The sequence below is a fragment of the Phycodurus eques genome, chromosome 4, assembly GCF_024500275.1.
Source record: "Phycodurus eques isolate BA_2022a chromosome 4, UOR_Pequ_1.1, whole genome shotgun sequence".
NCBI classification, from domain to species: domain Eukaryota; kingdom Metazoa; phylum Chordata; class Actinopteri; order Syngnathiformes; family Syngnathidae; genus Phycodurus; species Phycodurus eques.
Window position 1 is genome coordinate 1,557,728 of NC_084528.1, and position 16,385 is coordinate 1,574,112.

At 45.3% G+C, this 16,385-nt stretch overlaps 1 protein-coding gene across 5 annotated transcripts in view; it reads right to left on the reverse strand.

Annotated features, from left to right (window-relative positions):
• Positions 1-16,385, reverse strand: part of adgrb1a (adhesion G protein-coupled receptor B1a) — a 326,613-nt gene that overhangs the window by 167,143 nt on the left and 143,085 nt on the right. For all 5 annotated transcript variants that reach the window (XM_061673608.1, XM_061673606.1, XM_061673607.1 and 2 more), the window contains one exon: positions 16,021-16,129. In XM_061673608.1, the coding sequence (XP_061529592.1) occupies positions 16,021-16,129 (109 nt within the window). The remainder of the gene's footprint in view (positions 1-16,020; positions 16,130-16,385) is intronic.

Below are 16,385 nucleotides of genomic sequence, written 5' to 3' on the forward strand. Positions count from 1 at the left end.
GAAACCGGAGAGCCCGGAGAAAACCCACGCAGGCACGGGGAGAACATGCAAACTCCACACAGGCGGGGCCGGGGATTGAACCCGGGTCCTCAGAACTGTGAGGCTGACGCTCTAACCAGTCGGCCACCGTGCCGCGCGCCATAACCAGTGGCATTAAAAACCTCACTAGACTCCATGATCTCATTGCCCGCGAGGAGGTGCTCGATTCGAGCTAGTTCACTGGACTTGGATGGCGGGCTTGGCTGTATCGCTTTGCTTGTTCTATTTTTAATGTCCTATTGCTTGGTCCCTTTGGTGAAATCTTTACTCTCTTGCATGGCTGACATAGCGTTTGTCCACGATTTATATTTCACTATTCAGTCTCTGATGAACGTTTGCCTGACCTTTTCCCTCAAGCCGACTGCTTGGATGACAACGATGACTTAAATGATGACCATGATTCCGAGTGCTCAGTCTACTATAACTTGGTGCATAACTGACTTACAACCCACTTATGAAGGATTATCTTAAACCTGAGGTGTGAATTTCTGGATGATTGTAGGGTTGTTTTGTTAATATATATTATACTGTTATTTTACTTCGATTTCCATTTAAATAAAGATAAGTTTGAGTGCAGCTGGACAAAGATAATTGTTTTCTTTCCTTTTTTTTCTCTGTACTTCTCACTTCTATTTAACGAAGGTGTTTCTTTGCTTGCTCTTCAGTAAGGGCTGACAACTTGTCCGGACTTGTACCTTTTCCTCTCTTTGCAAAGATTTTTCTTTTTTTCCTTAATAAATAAAAATCCACAAAGACAAGATTGCATCCTTACTTATTCTGTCAGAAAAAGATTTGCCAAAACACCATCACTAGTAAGCTATTTTTAGAATAGGCTCGCAGGCTACTCATGGGGTCCTTGGACTGAGGGCAGCATGTTGGTGACCCCTGTTATAGAGCTTTTTAAGAGATGGAAAATGCAAATTTTTATGGTGGCAGCTGGCGTACAAAGAATCAGAAAAGTTGTCCAAGAGCCAAGGACCACCTGTGGAGAGCTTCAAAAAGACCTACAATTAGCAGGTACTGTTGTCACAAGGAAAACAGTGAGTAATGCACTCCGCCACCATGGCCTGTATGCACGCTCACCACGCAAGACCCCATTGCTTGAAAAAAAAAAAAAAAAAAACATGTCAAAGCTTGTTCAAAGTTTGCTGAATAACATTTGGACAAACCAGTTAAATACTGGGAGAATATGGTCTGGTCGGATGAGAGCACAATAGAACTGTTTGGATGCCATAATGCACACCACATTTACCCGAAAAACACCATACCAAAGGTGAAGTTCGGAGGTGGGAACATGATGGTGTGGGGCTGCTTTTCAGCAAATGGTACTGGTAAACTTCACATTATATACATGCGAATAAGTCGCCTTTTGGCGAAATTTACCATTTTGAAATCAAAATAGGCCATTTACCTGAATCATATAGATCCGGTGAGTTTCTGCGGTGGTGGGGGTCGCTGTAGTCATAGGCTGTTTCGTTCTCCTTGAATGCTGGCAGCTAGCGGTAACAGTACTTTGACGTTTGACTGACGTTTAAGTCTAGTTCACCAATCAAACGACACAAGAAAGTCACATGACCTCAAACAACGTCTTCTATTGGGCTTCCCGGTCATAGGTATTAACACTAGACAAGCCAGCCCGGCTGATCGTCGTGCCTAAGTAGCCATCATTTGGGGAAAGTCATCGTTACAACTCATTTACATTGAGATGAACAAAAACAACATCTTTCATGTTTTGTAGTATTTGTCTGGCACTGTCTGCCCAAACGTGGATATTTCAGCTCACTTGCAACCCCAATTCCAATGAAGTTGGGACATTGTATCAAACATAAATAAAAACAGAATACAATGATTTGCAAATCATGTTCAACCTATATTAAATTAAGTACACTAGAGAGACAAGATATTTAATGTTCAAACTGATTAACTTCATTGTTTTTAGCAAATAATCATTAACTTAGAATTTTATGGATGCAACACATTCCAAAAAAGCTGGAACAGGGTCATGTTTAACACAGTGTTACATCACTTTTTTTTTAACAACATTCAATAAACGTTCGGGAACTGAGGACACTAATTGTTGAAGCTTTTTAGATTGTCTCCAGACCTGTCTGGAGTCCAGACAGGTCTGGACTGCAGGCAGGCCAGTCTAGTACATGCACTCTTTTATTACGAAGCCACGGTGTTGTAACACGTACAGAATGTGGTTTGGCATTGTCTTGCTGAAATAAGCATGGGCGTCCATGAAAAAGACATTGCTTGGATGGCAGCATATGTTTCTCTTTCAGCAGTAATGGTGTCGGTTTTTCCATGTAGTGCCGCCTGAGGGATCGAAGGTCACGGGCATTCAATGTTGCTTTTCGACCTTGCCGCTTACATGCAGTGATTTCTCCAGATTCTCTGAAGCTTTTGATGATATTATGGACCCTAGATGATGAAATCCCTAAATTCCTTGAAATTGTACGTTGAGGAACATTGTCCTTAAACTGTTCGACTATTTTCTCACACACTTGTTCACAAAGAGGTGAACCTCGCCCCATCTTTGCTTGTGAATGACTGAGCAATTCACGGAAGCTCCTTTTATACCTAATCATGGCACTCACTTGTTCCCAATTCGCCTGTTCACCTGTGGGATGTTCCAAACAGGTGTTTGATGAGCATTCCTCAACTTTCTCAGTCTTTTTTGCCACTGGTCCTAGCTTTTCTGGAACGTGTTGCAGCCATAAAATTCTACGTTCATGATTGTTTGCTAAAAACAATAAAGTTTTTCAGTTTGAACATTACATATCTTGCCTTTGTAGTGTATTCAATTAAATATCGGTTGAACATGATTTGCAAATCATTGTATTTATTTATGTTTAACACAATGTCCCAACTTCATTGGAATAGGGGTTGTATAACTTGAGGAAACACCGTGCAGTAAATCGCAAATGTTTTTGTTGTTGTTTTTAAAATATTTTTTTTATTGTTTGTGCTATTTACTCAGTACTTGAGTAATTATTTCAGTGTGCACTTTTTAATCTTACTTACATAGTTTTTTGGAGGACTACTTTTTACTTTTACTTGAGTCACATTATTGTCAGGTAACAGTAGTCTTACTTGAGTACAATATTTTGCTACTCTACCCACGTCTGCAGCAGACATCTTTTATTGCTACTCTTACGTTTAAGCAACTTTTTTGCTCATCAGATCAGACAGTGTCGTATTTGTTGCACTGGTCTTTTGTATTTTCGCGTTGAGGTGCTGCGAGTCGTGGCCCTGGTTGTGGTCCCAGCGGAACCACGAAGTACACGTAACATCGGCGACAAGAGCTGATCCGCTGGCTACTACATCTTGTATTAATTAGGAAATGCGCCTATCAATATCTAATTAGTTTATGGATGTTAATGTTAAAGTCACTGATGGTGTAGTGGTACACTTGCCTGACTTTGGTGCAGGCAGCGTGGGTTCAGTTCCCACTCAGTGACGGTGTGAATGTGAGTGCGAATGGTTGTCTGTGTCTATATGTGCCCTGCGACTGACTGGCGACCAGTTCAGGGTGTAGTCTGCCTTTCGCCCAAAGTCAGATGGGATAGGCTCCAGCGCCCCGTGACCCTAACCAGGATAAGCGGTGTTGAAAATGGATAGATGGATGTTAATGTTAAATGGCCAATAAAAACAGAAAAATACTGTACTTAATAGGATGCATTTGGGATTAGCCTTTGAAGTTGGTAATAGTAAAAAATGAAGTGAAACAGACAATGATTTTAGACAATTCTTTTCCAGAATGAGAGTGCTTAAAGAGGAGGATACTGTTCATGTGGCACGGCTTGAAGCAGGCATCAGGCGCAGATGGAGATGGGCCTGGCTCAAGTTGGAGGCCAGAACAAAAATGCAAAGTGAGGCAAATTTAATTTGAATCTTAAATTTGTACATCAACATATACTTGAGGCGGCACAGTGGCCGACTGGTTAAAGCGTCAGCCTCACAGTTCTGAGGACCCGGGTTCAATCCCCGCCTGTGTGGAGTTTGCATGTTCTCCCCGTGCATGCGTGGGTTTTCTCCGGGCACTCCGGTTTCCTCCCACATCCTAAAAACATGCATTAATTGGAGAGTCTAAATTGCCCGTAGGCATGACTGTGAGTGCAACTGGTTGTTTGTTTCTATGTGCCCTACGATTGGCTGGCAACCAGTTCAGGGTGTACCCCGCCTCCTGCCCGATGACAGCTGGGATAGGCTCCAGCACGCCCGCGACCCTAGTGAGGAGAAGCGGCTCAGAAAATGGATGGATGGAACATGTACTTGAGCGGTGTAAATTAATGTTTTTTCAGCGTGAAGAAAATGTGTTTATTTTCCCTTATTGTAATCTTTAGAGTCTTCCAGATTGTTTAATTTATGTTAAAATCCCCTGCGGGGGCCCGGGCCATCTCCCCAGACCCCCCAATGTTTTTTTTGGAGGGGCGGGGGGGTTGTCACCTTTTTCATCCCTTTTGTGTTTGCATGTCTGACATTACTGAAGGAAGGATGAATGGGCAAATGTACATCCTTAACAAAAATCTGCTGCCATCTACGAGGATGATGAAATTGAAACAAGGGTGGACAATTCAGCAGGATAGTCCATAAAAGAAGCCCACGAAACCTTCAAGATTTAAAGACTGCATGTGTGGAGGAATGGGCCAAAATCACACCAGAGCAATGCATGTGAGTAGTTTCTCCGTACAGGAGATGTCTTGAAGACGCTGTATATATCTCTTTTCAAGTCACTCAGATGCTTTACAATAACAAATAAGATTTCTAAGCATATTTCATCAATCTTAGTGGGATTTATAAAGAGATTTATCTATAAATATCCTACTTATTGGAGGCAACGTAATTTGTAATTTACTTCAAAGTTTTAGGATGACTCTTTTGTACCCAAGACCACGCTCATAGTACTACCACCACATTAACGAGAGTGTTAATACATTAACTGCATGGGATGGTGTTACATAACATAAACTTAGATGTTGTATATCATTGTTCTTCGTATCATATATTGTCTGTTCGTTCACAGACTGTGCCTGGGCTGCTTTGACGAGCAACATGGCACGTACACGAGTGGCGGCAAGCAACATGACGTACGAAGCTGACGACAGATTCCACAGAATCTGATATACAGTAAGGAGGAGCATGGCAGAATGGGTAATTGATTCTGGACAATTTTGATAATGCTGTAGCGCATAATTATATTTTCTAAGTTGTAGACTTATATGCTGTTGTTGATATATAGGTGGAACCTAACTCGCTTTTTCAAAGCCACCAAAACAATTACAATGCAAGAAGAACACCAGGACCCACAGTTAATTCAACTTGTGAGTCATGATAACTATGATGACTACAGTATTTTGAACAGAATACCATACAGCACAGCTAAACACAGTAATCACAATGTGTTGAACAGGGTCACCTGTTTGTTTCAGACTCTTTGACACCTGTCTGACTTTGTGGTGTTTGAGGATGCGCACAGGGACATTTCCCCACTTGCTGAGATTTCTCATGTCACCTATTTAATGAATCAATCATTGTAAATCTTAGAACATTCTTTTTGTTTTCCGATATAACAGTGTTCAAGCCAAAGGAAATAGGAAACATCGGAAGCATGCTGGAGAACACCTGAAACATACTCCATTAAAAAGAGGAAGATACCAGTTTGTGAAGCAGATTCTTCTTTAATTATTTTCATGTCGTCACTGAGGAATGTACACACTAGAAGCTTACTCGGCCAGGGGTGGACTTACCTTTTGGCTCAGGGGCCACATTGGCTTTTAAAATTTTACAGGCGGGCCAAGCCAATGAACCAATAATAAACAAAAAAAGCATTGTAGTGCTAATACTGACATTTTCTTATAATGGGAACAGTGTTGTTGATCACCTTATTTTGCCAGTGCATCAAAGTCTAGTGTTAGTTTTGTTGTGGCCCTTCTCAGAACAGATCTGAGGTGTTCATCACTCAGCTGGGATTTCGAGGATGCTTTGGTGGTGTTGATCACACTAAAAGTCTCTTCACACACATATGTAGAGCAAAACAACACCAGCATCCTCGGTGCCATCTTCCGGATTTTGGGAAATTTGTCTGCGCTTAATGAAGCATAAAACTCATCCAGTTTCAGAGAGGTGAAGTTCTCTGTTAAGACAGTATCACATTGGATGTAAATCATTTCCAACTGCAGCTCCTGTGGTGCAGTTTCAGGGTCTTATGTAAGGGACATGACAATCAGAGAACCGACGGCAGAATTCTCCATGCAGGCCGTCCAGTGATTTCCTGTATTTTTTCACGTCAAGGGGCCTCTTTCAGCATAGCCATTGTGGGGAAATGAACAAATGACTTGTTTGACATTCGCTTTGAGAATAAAACTAGCTTGGTTTTTATGCAGAAACTGGTCTTTCCCTTGTAGCTTCACATTCAGCTCATTCCTGTGTAACAATATGTCCACAGCAAAAGCTAAATCACAAAGCCAATCTGTGTCACTCAGCTCGGGAAAATCGTCAGCTTTCTCAAGTAGTGCCAAAAATTAGATAATCTCCTGTTTGAGCTCCTACACTTGATAGCACACTTTCTCCAAATATAACCAGTGGACATTTGAGTGGTAAAGCAAGCCCTGGTGATCAGCAACAGTTTCTTCAAGAAACTCAATAAACCGCCGATGCCGAAGTAAAGTTCACACAAATAAAGTTAAGTTTCACAACTGTTTTTACTTCCTGATCAAGTTACAGTACAAATCTCCCTGTGCCTGCGTGGGGTTTCCACCCACATCCCAAAAACATGCATGGGAGCTTGATTGAAGACTCTAAATTACCCGTAGGTGTGAAAGTGAGTGCAAATACTTGAGGCGGCACAGTGGACGACTGGTTAAAGCGTCAGCCTCACAGTTCTGAGGACCCGGGTTCAATCCCCGCCTGTGTGAAGTTTGTATGTTCTCCCCGTGCCTGCGTGGGTTTTCTCCGGGCACTCCGGTTTCCTCCCACATCCTAAAAACATGCATTAATTGGAGACTCTAAATTGCCCGTAGGCATGACTGTGAGTGCAACTGGTTGTTTGTTTTGATGTGCCCTGCGATTGGCTGGCGACCAGTTCAGGGTGTACCCCGCCTCTCGCCCGACGACAGCTGGGATAGGCTCCAGCACGCCCGCAACCCTAGTGAGGATAAGCAGTACGGAATGTGGATGGATCAAACTTTGTTAAATTGGTAATGGAGTCATGCTTTATAAGATGAGTTAAATGAGTGTGGAAAATTTTTCAAACATTTTTTCAAACTAAGTATCTTAAATTACATTTACTATAAATACTCCATTCCATTACATTAGGAGCCCAAATACAACTTCACTGAGGATGTTCAATAAGAGAATGTGATTCTATTTAAAAAAAAGTTCTGCCAATAAAGTTGTCAGAAATACGATATGTATTTCTTTATTCTATTATTGTCTGGGATAACATTTGAAATGCATTATTATTTATATGCTGCTACTTGGCGATATCATACACAAATATAAGATTAGCTTTCAATGTTATGCCGCAGATACTCAGTTGTACATGCCATTAAAACTAACCAACCCACGCGACTGCTCTAATCTGGAGGCGTGACTTGTTGAGATTAAACAATGGATGTGTCATGAGCTGCCCTGTAGTACTATTGTTGGAGCCAGGGTGCCGCTTTGCACCCTCTCGCCCTCTCTCTCTCCCCCCCCCCTCCCTCTTTCCAGCACCTTTCTCAGCCGCGCACCTGTCACCAATCAGGCATTGTTACCACCTGCATTTAACCCTGCCTAATCCCGGAAATCCTCGCCTGCAGTTTCTCCAGCGGTACAATGGCTCCCCAGTCTCCAAGTAAACTACGCAATTCCTTGTCATCGTTCTGACCTCCGTGTTTTTCCTTGTCCTCAGTGTTTCCTCCGGGTCCCTCGTGAAGTGGATTTCTGCTACCTCGACACAAAGCCATTCGCCAGTCCTCGTCACTGCCGGCCACGCTTTCTCTGCCTCAACAACCCACTAGCGCATCTCAAGGACCATCCACATTTCCCTTTTCAATAAACTGTCCATCACAACCGCTCAGCCTCCGCCTGCTCTTGGGTCCAGTCTCAATCCCTTCGTGACAGAATACTCTGGCCACCCATGGACACAGCAACCCCGGAGGCGCTAAAACATGCACTCACCCTCCAAGGTGCCCACATTGGGCGACAGGATCAAGCCCTTCAAGAGATCATGGAATCCTTAAACTCCCTTACACAACAAGTTTCCCTCTGTTGTTCAAAAATGCAATCCAACCACCCTTCAGTAAGTACTCCTTCCGAGCCCGCAGCCTCCGAGCCACCCCGCCTCCCGTACAAAGAAACCTCATCCTCAACCCTACTCCGGGGACCTAGGTGCATATAGCCAGTTTCTCCTTAATTTCAACCTTCAACCGTACAGTTATCCCTCCGAACAATCCAAGGTCGCATTTGTCACTCACCTCCTCAACGGCAAAGCAGCCAAATAGTCCAACTCGTTATGGCACAACTCCTCCCCGGTACTACAGTCATTCGCTTATTTTTCCGCCGTACTAAAAAAGGTCTTTGATCACCCCGTTTAGGGCAGAGAAGCCACCAGCCAGCTCCTTATGTTCACTCAGGGCACTGGTTCCGTAGCTGCATATTCTATAGAATTTAGGATACTTGCAGGTGAATGCGGGTGGGATAACGCTAGGCATATGGGGATATTTCTGAACGGCCTCTCAGAGCAATTTAAGGACTAGCTTGCTGCTCGGGACGAGCCCTCCTCTCTCGAGGATCTCATCGCAATCGCTATTCGTCTGGATAACAGACTACGAGAAAGAGAACAAGAGAGGGTGGTTTGAGCGCTTAAGATCACTCCCACCGTTAGCATCGCGCCTTCTGCACCACCTACCACCCCTTCGTCACCCCCCACTGCACCTGATGAGCCCATGCAAATCGGTAACACACGACTAGATGTCCAGGAATGTCAGCGTCACGTCATCCAGCAGCTGTGCATTTATTGCATTTATTGCTTCACTGTATGCTGTTTTAATTGTATTTTTTTTCTCTTTGTTTTAGAATGTTTATAAGCAGGTTTATTGTCTTTGTTTTTAAATGCTTTTAATCATGTTAAGCACATTGAGTTACCTTGTGTATGAAATGCGCTATATAAATTAATTTGCTTTGCTTGGCTTCATAGCCACATTGCCCTGCGACCAAAAGACCACGCTCACCACAATCGGAGTGTGCCGTGGTGAGCCAAACCACCATTTCCTCTAGATCTCCCTCTCGTATGACAGTCCCTGCTTGCATTCTAGGTTCAGCTCACAACACACCCATAGCTGCCCTAATAGATTTCGGTGCAGATGATAATTTTATTCACAAAGGAATAGCACATCAGCTCCAACTCCCTCTCCAACCACTTCCGTCTCCCAAAGAAGTCACAGCCCTGGATGCCCAAGTCGTATCCCCTGTCACCCACCAAACAGTGCCATTCACCTTGCTGATTTCCGGAAATCACCGCAAGAGCATTTCTCGTTTTGTTATCCCTTCCCCTGACACCCCATTAGTCCTTTGAATTCCCTGGCTCAAGAAAAATAACCCCGCCATAGACTGGAGCTGCTTATCCATCAGTGGATCGAGCCCTCACTGCCATTCACACTGCCTGCTCTCTGCTATACAGCCCTCCTGTAAACCACCGTCATCTGCCACACCAGTTGACCTCTCCCGAGTCCCCAAAGAATATCATGATCTCTCTCCGGTGTTCAGTAAAGACCTGGCCATTTCTCTACCCAACACCGCCCTTACGACTGCACAAATAAATCCCTGCCGGGAGTGCCTCTTCCCTCCAGCCGTCTCTTCAATCACGCCGGCCCGGAGAAAAAGGCGATCGAGGCTACATCCGTGATTCCCTGGCTTCTGGACTCATTCGCCCTTCCTCGTCTCCGGTAGGGCCGTTTTCTTCTTTGTCGAAAAGAAAGACACCACTCTCCACCCATGCATAGACTCCTGTGGACTCAATGGCATCACCTTAAAAAAAACAAATCACCACTATCCCTCATTGACCCGCCGTCATTTGAACCCCTCTGCGATGCCCAGATCGTCACCAAATTAGACCTACGAAATGCCTACCACCTCATACGTATCCGAGAGGGGGATGAATGGAAGACCACTTTCAATACCCCCCTTGGACACTCTAAATATCTGGTCATGCCGTTCGGATTAACCAATACTCCTGCAGTCTTCCAAGCATTCATGAATGACGTCCTCCGTGATATGTTAAACCGGTTCGTTTTTGTTTACCTGAACAACATCCTCATTTTCTCCTGCTCCCTTGAAGAACACCGCACTCATGTACGACAAGTCCTCCAGCGCCTCCTTGAAAACTGTCTGTACGTCAAACCCGAAGAATGTGAATTCCACCTCTCCTCCATACATTTTCTAGGCTACATCTTTGCCATAGGACAATTGCGACCAGACCCTGCAAAATCCAAGCAATCATTGACGGGCCCATTCCCACCATCTGGAAAGAACTACAACATTTCCTCGGATTCGACAACTTCTACCGCAGCTTCATCCGCAATTACAGCAAAGTCGCAATTCCCCTCACCAGCCTCACATCCACCAGCTCCCCCTTTCAATGGACCCTGGCAGCATCCCAAGCTTTCAGCCAACTAAAAACCTTTTTCACCAGTGCTCCCATCCTACGCCACCCCGACTGCTCCCTCCAGTTCGTGGTGGAGGTTGACGCCTCGGACACTGGGGCAAGTGCTGTCCTCTCACAGCGGGACCCCACGTCCCATAAACTTCATCCCAGTGCCTTTTTCTCCTGTCGCCTGGTCCTTGCCAAGAGGAATTACGATGTTGGCAACTGAGAACTGCTGGCCATAATTTGGGCATTAGAGGAATGGAGGCATTGGCTGGAATGAACTGAAGTACCGTTTATCATCTGGACTGATTACAACAACCTTGCTTACCTCCGTTCCGCCAAACACCTTAAGCCCCAACAAGCTCGCTGGGCCCTCTTCCTGAGCCAATTTAATTTCAGCCTCCCCTTCCGACCTGGATCCCGCAGCAACAAACCTGACGTCATATCCCTCATATACTCACCCCCCTCCAGCCCTCCAGAACATGAAACTATCCTCCCTTCCTCCTGCTTCGTTGGTGGAGCCACATGGAAAATAGAAAAAATAGTCAAATGCGATCAAAAGACTCACCCTGACCCCAAGAGTGGACCTCCGAACCGTCTATTTGCCGCCTTCTGAAGGTAACATGATCATTTTCACTGTTGTCGAACGATTTTCTAAATATGTCCATTACATATCCGTCCTCAAGTTACCCTCTGCTTTTCAAACTGCTAACCTCCTTGTTCATCAAGTCTTCAAACTCCACGGTATCCCCATCGACATTGTCTTGGACCGGGGTCCCCAGTTCTCCTCCCTGGTTTGGAAAGAATTCTGTAAAGCGGTGGGGGCAGCAGCCAGCTTGTCCTCAGGGTACCATCCTCAGACCAATGGTCAGATGGTGCAGGCGAATCAATCCCTGGAATCTGCTGCTTGCAACCCCACCTCCTGGAGCTCATTCCTTCCATGGATTGAATACGCCCATAATTCCCTCACCAGCTCCACCACTAGTATGTCTCCATTCATGAACTGTCCATGTGGAAGGATGTCAGGGCGGCCTTGGTCCGATCTGCGGAGAGGAATAAATGGCTTGCGGACCTTTGCCGTTCCCCTGTACCTGAGTACAAGGTGGGCCAGACCATTTGGCTTTCGTCCCATGACCTCCCGCTCCAAACGGAATCCCGCAAACTCACTCCGCGCTTCATCGGTCCGTTTCCCATCACTAAAATAATCAATCCCACGTCCGTTCAATTTAAACTCCCGCAGTCTCTGAAAATTCATTCGACCTTCCACGTGTCATTGCTCAAGCCTCTCTCCACCTGTGTGCTGAGCCCTCCGGCCATATCTCCTCCGCCCCCCCATGTTATCGACAACCATCCGGCCTTCACGGTTTCGCGCATTCTCGATGTGAGGCCAAGGGGGAGGGGTTACCAGTACCTCGTGGACTGGGAGGGGTATCGTCCGGAGGAGCGTTCCTGGATTTCCTGTAAACTGATCATCGACAACTCCCTTCTGTTGGACTTTTATGCAGGTCACCTGGGGAAGCCTGGCAGGACGCCAAGAGGCGTCCGTTGAGAGGGGGGTACTGCCATGAGCTGCCCTGCAGTACTAACGTTGGAGCCTGGGTGGCGCTTTGCGCCCTCTCACGCTGTCTCTCTCCCCTCCCCTCTCTCCTTCCAGCACCTTCCTCGGCCGCCCACCTGTCACCAATCAGCACTCGTTACCATCTGCATTTAAGCCTGCCTTATCCCGGAAATCCTCGCTAGAGTATTGCAGCTTCCCCAGCGGTACAACAGCTCCCCAGTCTCCAAATAAGACGCAATTCCTTGTCATCATTCTGACCTCCGTGTTTTTCCTTGTCCCTGAGTGTTTCCTCCGTGTCCCTTGTCAAGTGGATTTCTGCCACCTCTCTGCCAAGCCAGTCGCCAGTCTTTGTCACTGGCGGCCACGCATTCTCTGCCTCTATAACCCGCCAGCGCATCTCAAGGACCAGCCCCTTTTCCCTTTTCAATAAACTGTTTATCACAACCAATGAGCCTCCGCCAGCTCTTGGGTCCAGTGTCTCAATCCCTTCGTGACAGGATGTCCTGAAATGTTTTGGTCCTTAACCCTGAAAAAACTGAGCTGTTGATCACTGGCCCTGCTAGACATATCCACTTGTTTAAGGACACCACTCTGAGTTACGACAAAAACACTGTTACCCAAACTGACTCAGCAAATAGTCTCGGTGTTATATTTGAGTCAACTCTCTCCTTTCAAAAGCACATCAAGAATATATGACCGAAACTGCATTTTTTTAATCTTCGCAAAATCACAAAATTATGGCCCGTCCAATACACAAGTGATGCTGCGATCATAGTCCACGCATTTTTTACGGCTCGCCTCGACTATGTCTGGTTTCCCATGTCTCGTATTAAAAGCCTGCAGGTAATACAAAACACTCCAGCAAGACTTTTGACCAGGATGAGAAAGTATGATGACATTACCCAGATACTGGCCAACTTGCATTCGTTCCTGCTCCACTTGAGATGCGATTTCCATTTCCATCCATTTTCTGAGCCGCTTCTCCTCACTAGGGTCGCGGGCGTGCTGGAGCCTATCCCAGCTATCATCGGGCAGGAGGCGGGTACACCCTGAACTGGTTGCCAGCCAATCGCAGGGCACATACAAACAAACAACCATTCGCACTCACAGTCACACCTACGGGCAATTTAGAGTCTCCAATTAATGCATGTTTTTGGGATGTGGGACGAAACCGGAGTGCCCGGAGAAAACCCACGCAGGCATGGGGAGAACATGCAAACTCCACACAGGCGGGGCCGGGGATTGAACCCGGGTCCGAGTCGTCCACCGTGCCGCCGTATATATATATATATATATATATATATATATATATATATATATATATATATATATATATATATATATGCAAGATGGCGCCTATCAGTGTGGTCGCCTCGGTAACGCGCTCTCTAGTATTGTTTTTGTGTTTTTCGTCCGTCTTTGGAGACCTTACACGACTCACTTACACAAGGGGAGACCTGCTAACCATCAAGGAGGCTACTCCGGACACCAACTTTCGCAAATCCGCTCAGTTTTTTCCCTGAGTTACTCACCGGAGCGGCGGCCACGGTTTTCGGAGCATGGAGACGGAAACGGCGCCACAGAGGGAAGCGTGGCGGCATTCAAGTGAAACTCCGCGAGAGAGGACACAGATTGGCGATTGATCCACCTCGCGAATGTACGCTCCCTACCCAACAAAATGGACGAGCTTCAACTTCTGTTAAAGACCAATAAAGACTTCGGACGTTCCGCGGCCATGTGCTTCACTGGGACCTGGCTTTGCGACGCCGTACCCGATGGCGCCGTCATGCTTCCCGGCTTCCACATTCATCGAGCAGACCGTGACATGGAATCATCGGGGAAAACAAAGGGCGGCGGGATATGCCTCTATATCAACGAAAAATGGTGTCCGGACGTCACGGAGTTCAGCACGCACTGCAGCCCTGCATTTAGAGTCGCTGTTTTTGAACTGTAAGCCATTCTACTCGCCACGTGAGTTTGCATCATTCACACTGGCTGGAGTCTACATTCCGCCTCAAGCTAACACGAACACGCCGAACAAGTCAACAAAATTGAAAAAAAACACCCGGACTCACCCCTCATTATTCTCGGGGACTTTAACAAAGCTAAAGTCAACCACGAACTCCCTAAATACAAGCAGCACATCGACTGTACTACCAGGGAAAATAATATTTTAGACCACTGCTACACTACGGTAAAAAACGCATAACCGTGCTATACCTCGTGCAGCCCAGGGCTCGTCTGATCACTGCTTAATTCACCTAATACCGACGTACAGGCAAGAACTTAAATGTGCGAAGCCTACAGTGAAAACAGTGAAAAAGTGGACCAATGAAGCAAAGATGGAACTTCAAAGCTGTTTAGACTGTACAGACTGGAGTGTCTTTGAAAATTCAGCTGGCAGCCTGGATGAATATTCGGACACTGTTACATCCTATATCAGTTTCTGTGAAGATGTGTGTGTACCAACAAAATCATTTCGCACATTCAACAACAACAAGCCGTGGTTCACTGCTAAACTTAAGCAGCTTCGCCAAGCTAAGGAGGATGCTTATCAGAGCAGGGACAGGGCCCTGTATAATCGAGCTAGAAACCAGCTGACAAAAGAAATTGACATTGCAAAGAAGAACTATGCTGCAAAGTTGGAAAAACAGTTTAGCGCAAACGACTCTAAATCCGTCTGGCTGACTAATTACAAGCGACGATCCCCCCAAGTTGAGAACAATAGCACACTAGCCAACGACCTGAATACCTTCTACTGCAGATTTGAAAAGGACAGTTTCACAATTTTTGTGTGTTTGGTGCTGCTACAAAATGTTTTTTTTGTGTGTTTGGTGCTGCTACAAAAAAAGGACAAACTCCGACTGCAACGGACAATCAAAACCTGCTGAAAGGATTGTCGGTACCCCCCTACCCACCATTGAGGACTTGCACGCTGCCAGAACTAAGACAAGGGCTTTCAAAATCCTCTCTGACCCTCCGCACCCCGGTCAACAGCTCTTCCAGCTGCTTCCCTCAGGTAGGCGCTACCGATCAATGCAAACTAGAACTAGCAGCCATTCCAACAGCTTCTTCCCTCTTGCGATCAACTTCTTAAACACCTAACGTACAATTCCATTACAACATGCTGGCAATTTTTTGACATGAGTTCGTTGTCACATTTCTGTGGGGCCAATTATGTATTACTCGTGCACTCACTGTAGTTTTCTCGCCATGCTGCACTATTTGCATATCCTGGCCACTCATGCCAGAGTAGCATCTGCTCCATTTGCACACTGATTGAGGAGTATCTGTAACATTTGCACAACCAACATTGTCTCAGATTATTGCACTACTCGTCACTTTAAACCGCATAGACTCCTTGAAGTCTCAGCGCCCTTTGCACAATGGTCATTGCACCGGACTATTGCGATATTAGTCATTCGAAAAACTCCAAGTGCTAGAGGACTCTGCATCTTTTTGCACAAAAATGTACCGGCATTACCAGATAACTAGCAACCCTTTACTGCTCAGTGACTGTTTTTTTTGTCAATGTCTGTTGTCGTACTAGAGCGGCTCCAACTTCCGGAGACAAATTCCTTGTGTGTTTTTGGACATACTTGGCAAATAAAGATGATTCTGATTATGATTCTGATTGGGTGGAAAGACTTGATAGCTCTAGTGTGGAATTTCAGAAGTTTAAGCAGTTGTGCCACCATTGGGTCATCTTTTGCCTATTTTTTTATATTTCTGCAAAAACCATAACCCAAGAAACGGAGTGACAATGGATATGAACAGTCTCAAGACTTACCTATGTTATCAGTCACTTCATACATGTCTTGAAAGTCTTTCATTCTCAGACCAATGACATCCACAAAATCTTCAATCAGGCGGAACAGCTCTTTGATGTTAGGGCCCAGCTGTGGGAGACAATGTAAAATGTAACAAAATGGTTATTTAAAGCAAGTTATTTATTTATTTTTTAATACTTATTATGATATCTGAATGCAAATTCAACTCATACATTGCTGTGTATTTTTCTTCCACACCATGCAGAGAGCCATACCACAAACATGTAGGTTATAAAATGTATTTTCATCCACAGCAGGACGTTAACTGTGGCCCTATGGTTTCAAAGCACTAGTCTTCAATTTTGACTATACAATGGGGGAACTC